The sequence below is a fragment of the Cystoisospora suis genome, assembly GCF_002600585.1.
Source record: "Cystoisospora suis strain Wien I chromosome Unknown contig_2609, whole genome shotgun sequence".
NCBI classification, from domain to species: Eukaryota; Apicomplexa; class Conoidasida; order Eucoccidiorida; family Sarcocystidae; genus Cystoisospora; species Cystoisospora suis.
The window spans coordinates 7072-7329 of record NW_027155407.1 but is presented as its reverse complement, the minus strand read 5'-3'; the positions used below and the strand labels follow the sequence as shown (position 1 = coordinate 7329).

General features: G+C 37.2%; 1 protein-coding gene across 1 annotated transcript; it reads right to left on the bottom strand.

Annotated features, from left to right (window-relative positions):
* Nucleotides 1-15: 15 nt before the first annotated feature.
* CSUI_005390 (uncharacterized protein) lies at nucleotides 16-258 on the bottom strand (the record flags this gene model as incomplete). Its single annotated transcript, XM_068065566.1, has 1 exon — nucleotides 16-258. A coding segment is annotated over one exon (126 nt), but the record flags the coding sequence as incomplete, so codon positions are not given.

The following is a 258-nucleotide window of genomic DNA, read 5'->3' as shown; positions in this document are numbered from 1 at the left end:
TTTTTCTTTTCATTCTTTTTCAATCAAAATAGTTCTCTAGATTCTCTTAGCTAGATCTAGATGGATCTAGGTCTATTGAAACAACAGCACCATGTCCAGCCAGCAAGTAGACATGATGTGTCTCTAATGTCTACATGTCTACTACACATTCTATTAACACTAGACCCAACTGTACATACATATACACTCTATACACAGATCTAGGGCCTATGTAGTAGACGTATACTTGGAACTCTCTACTACCTATCTCTCTCTCTC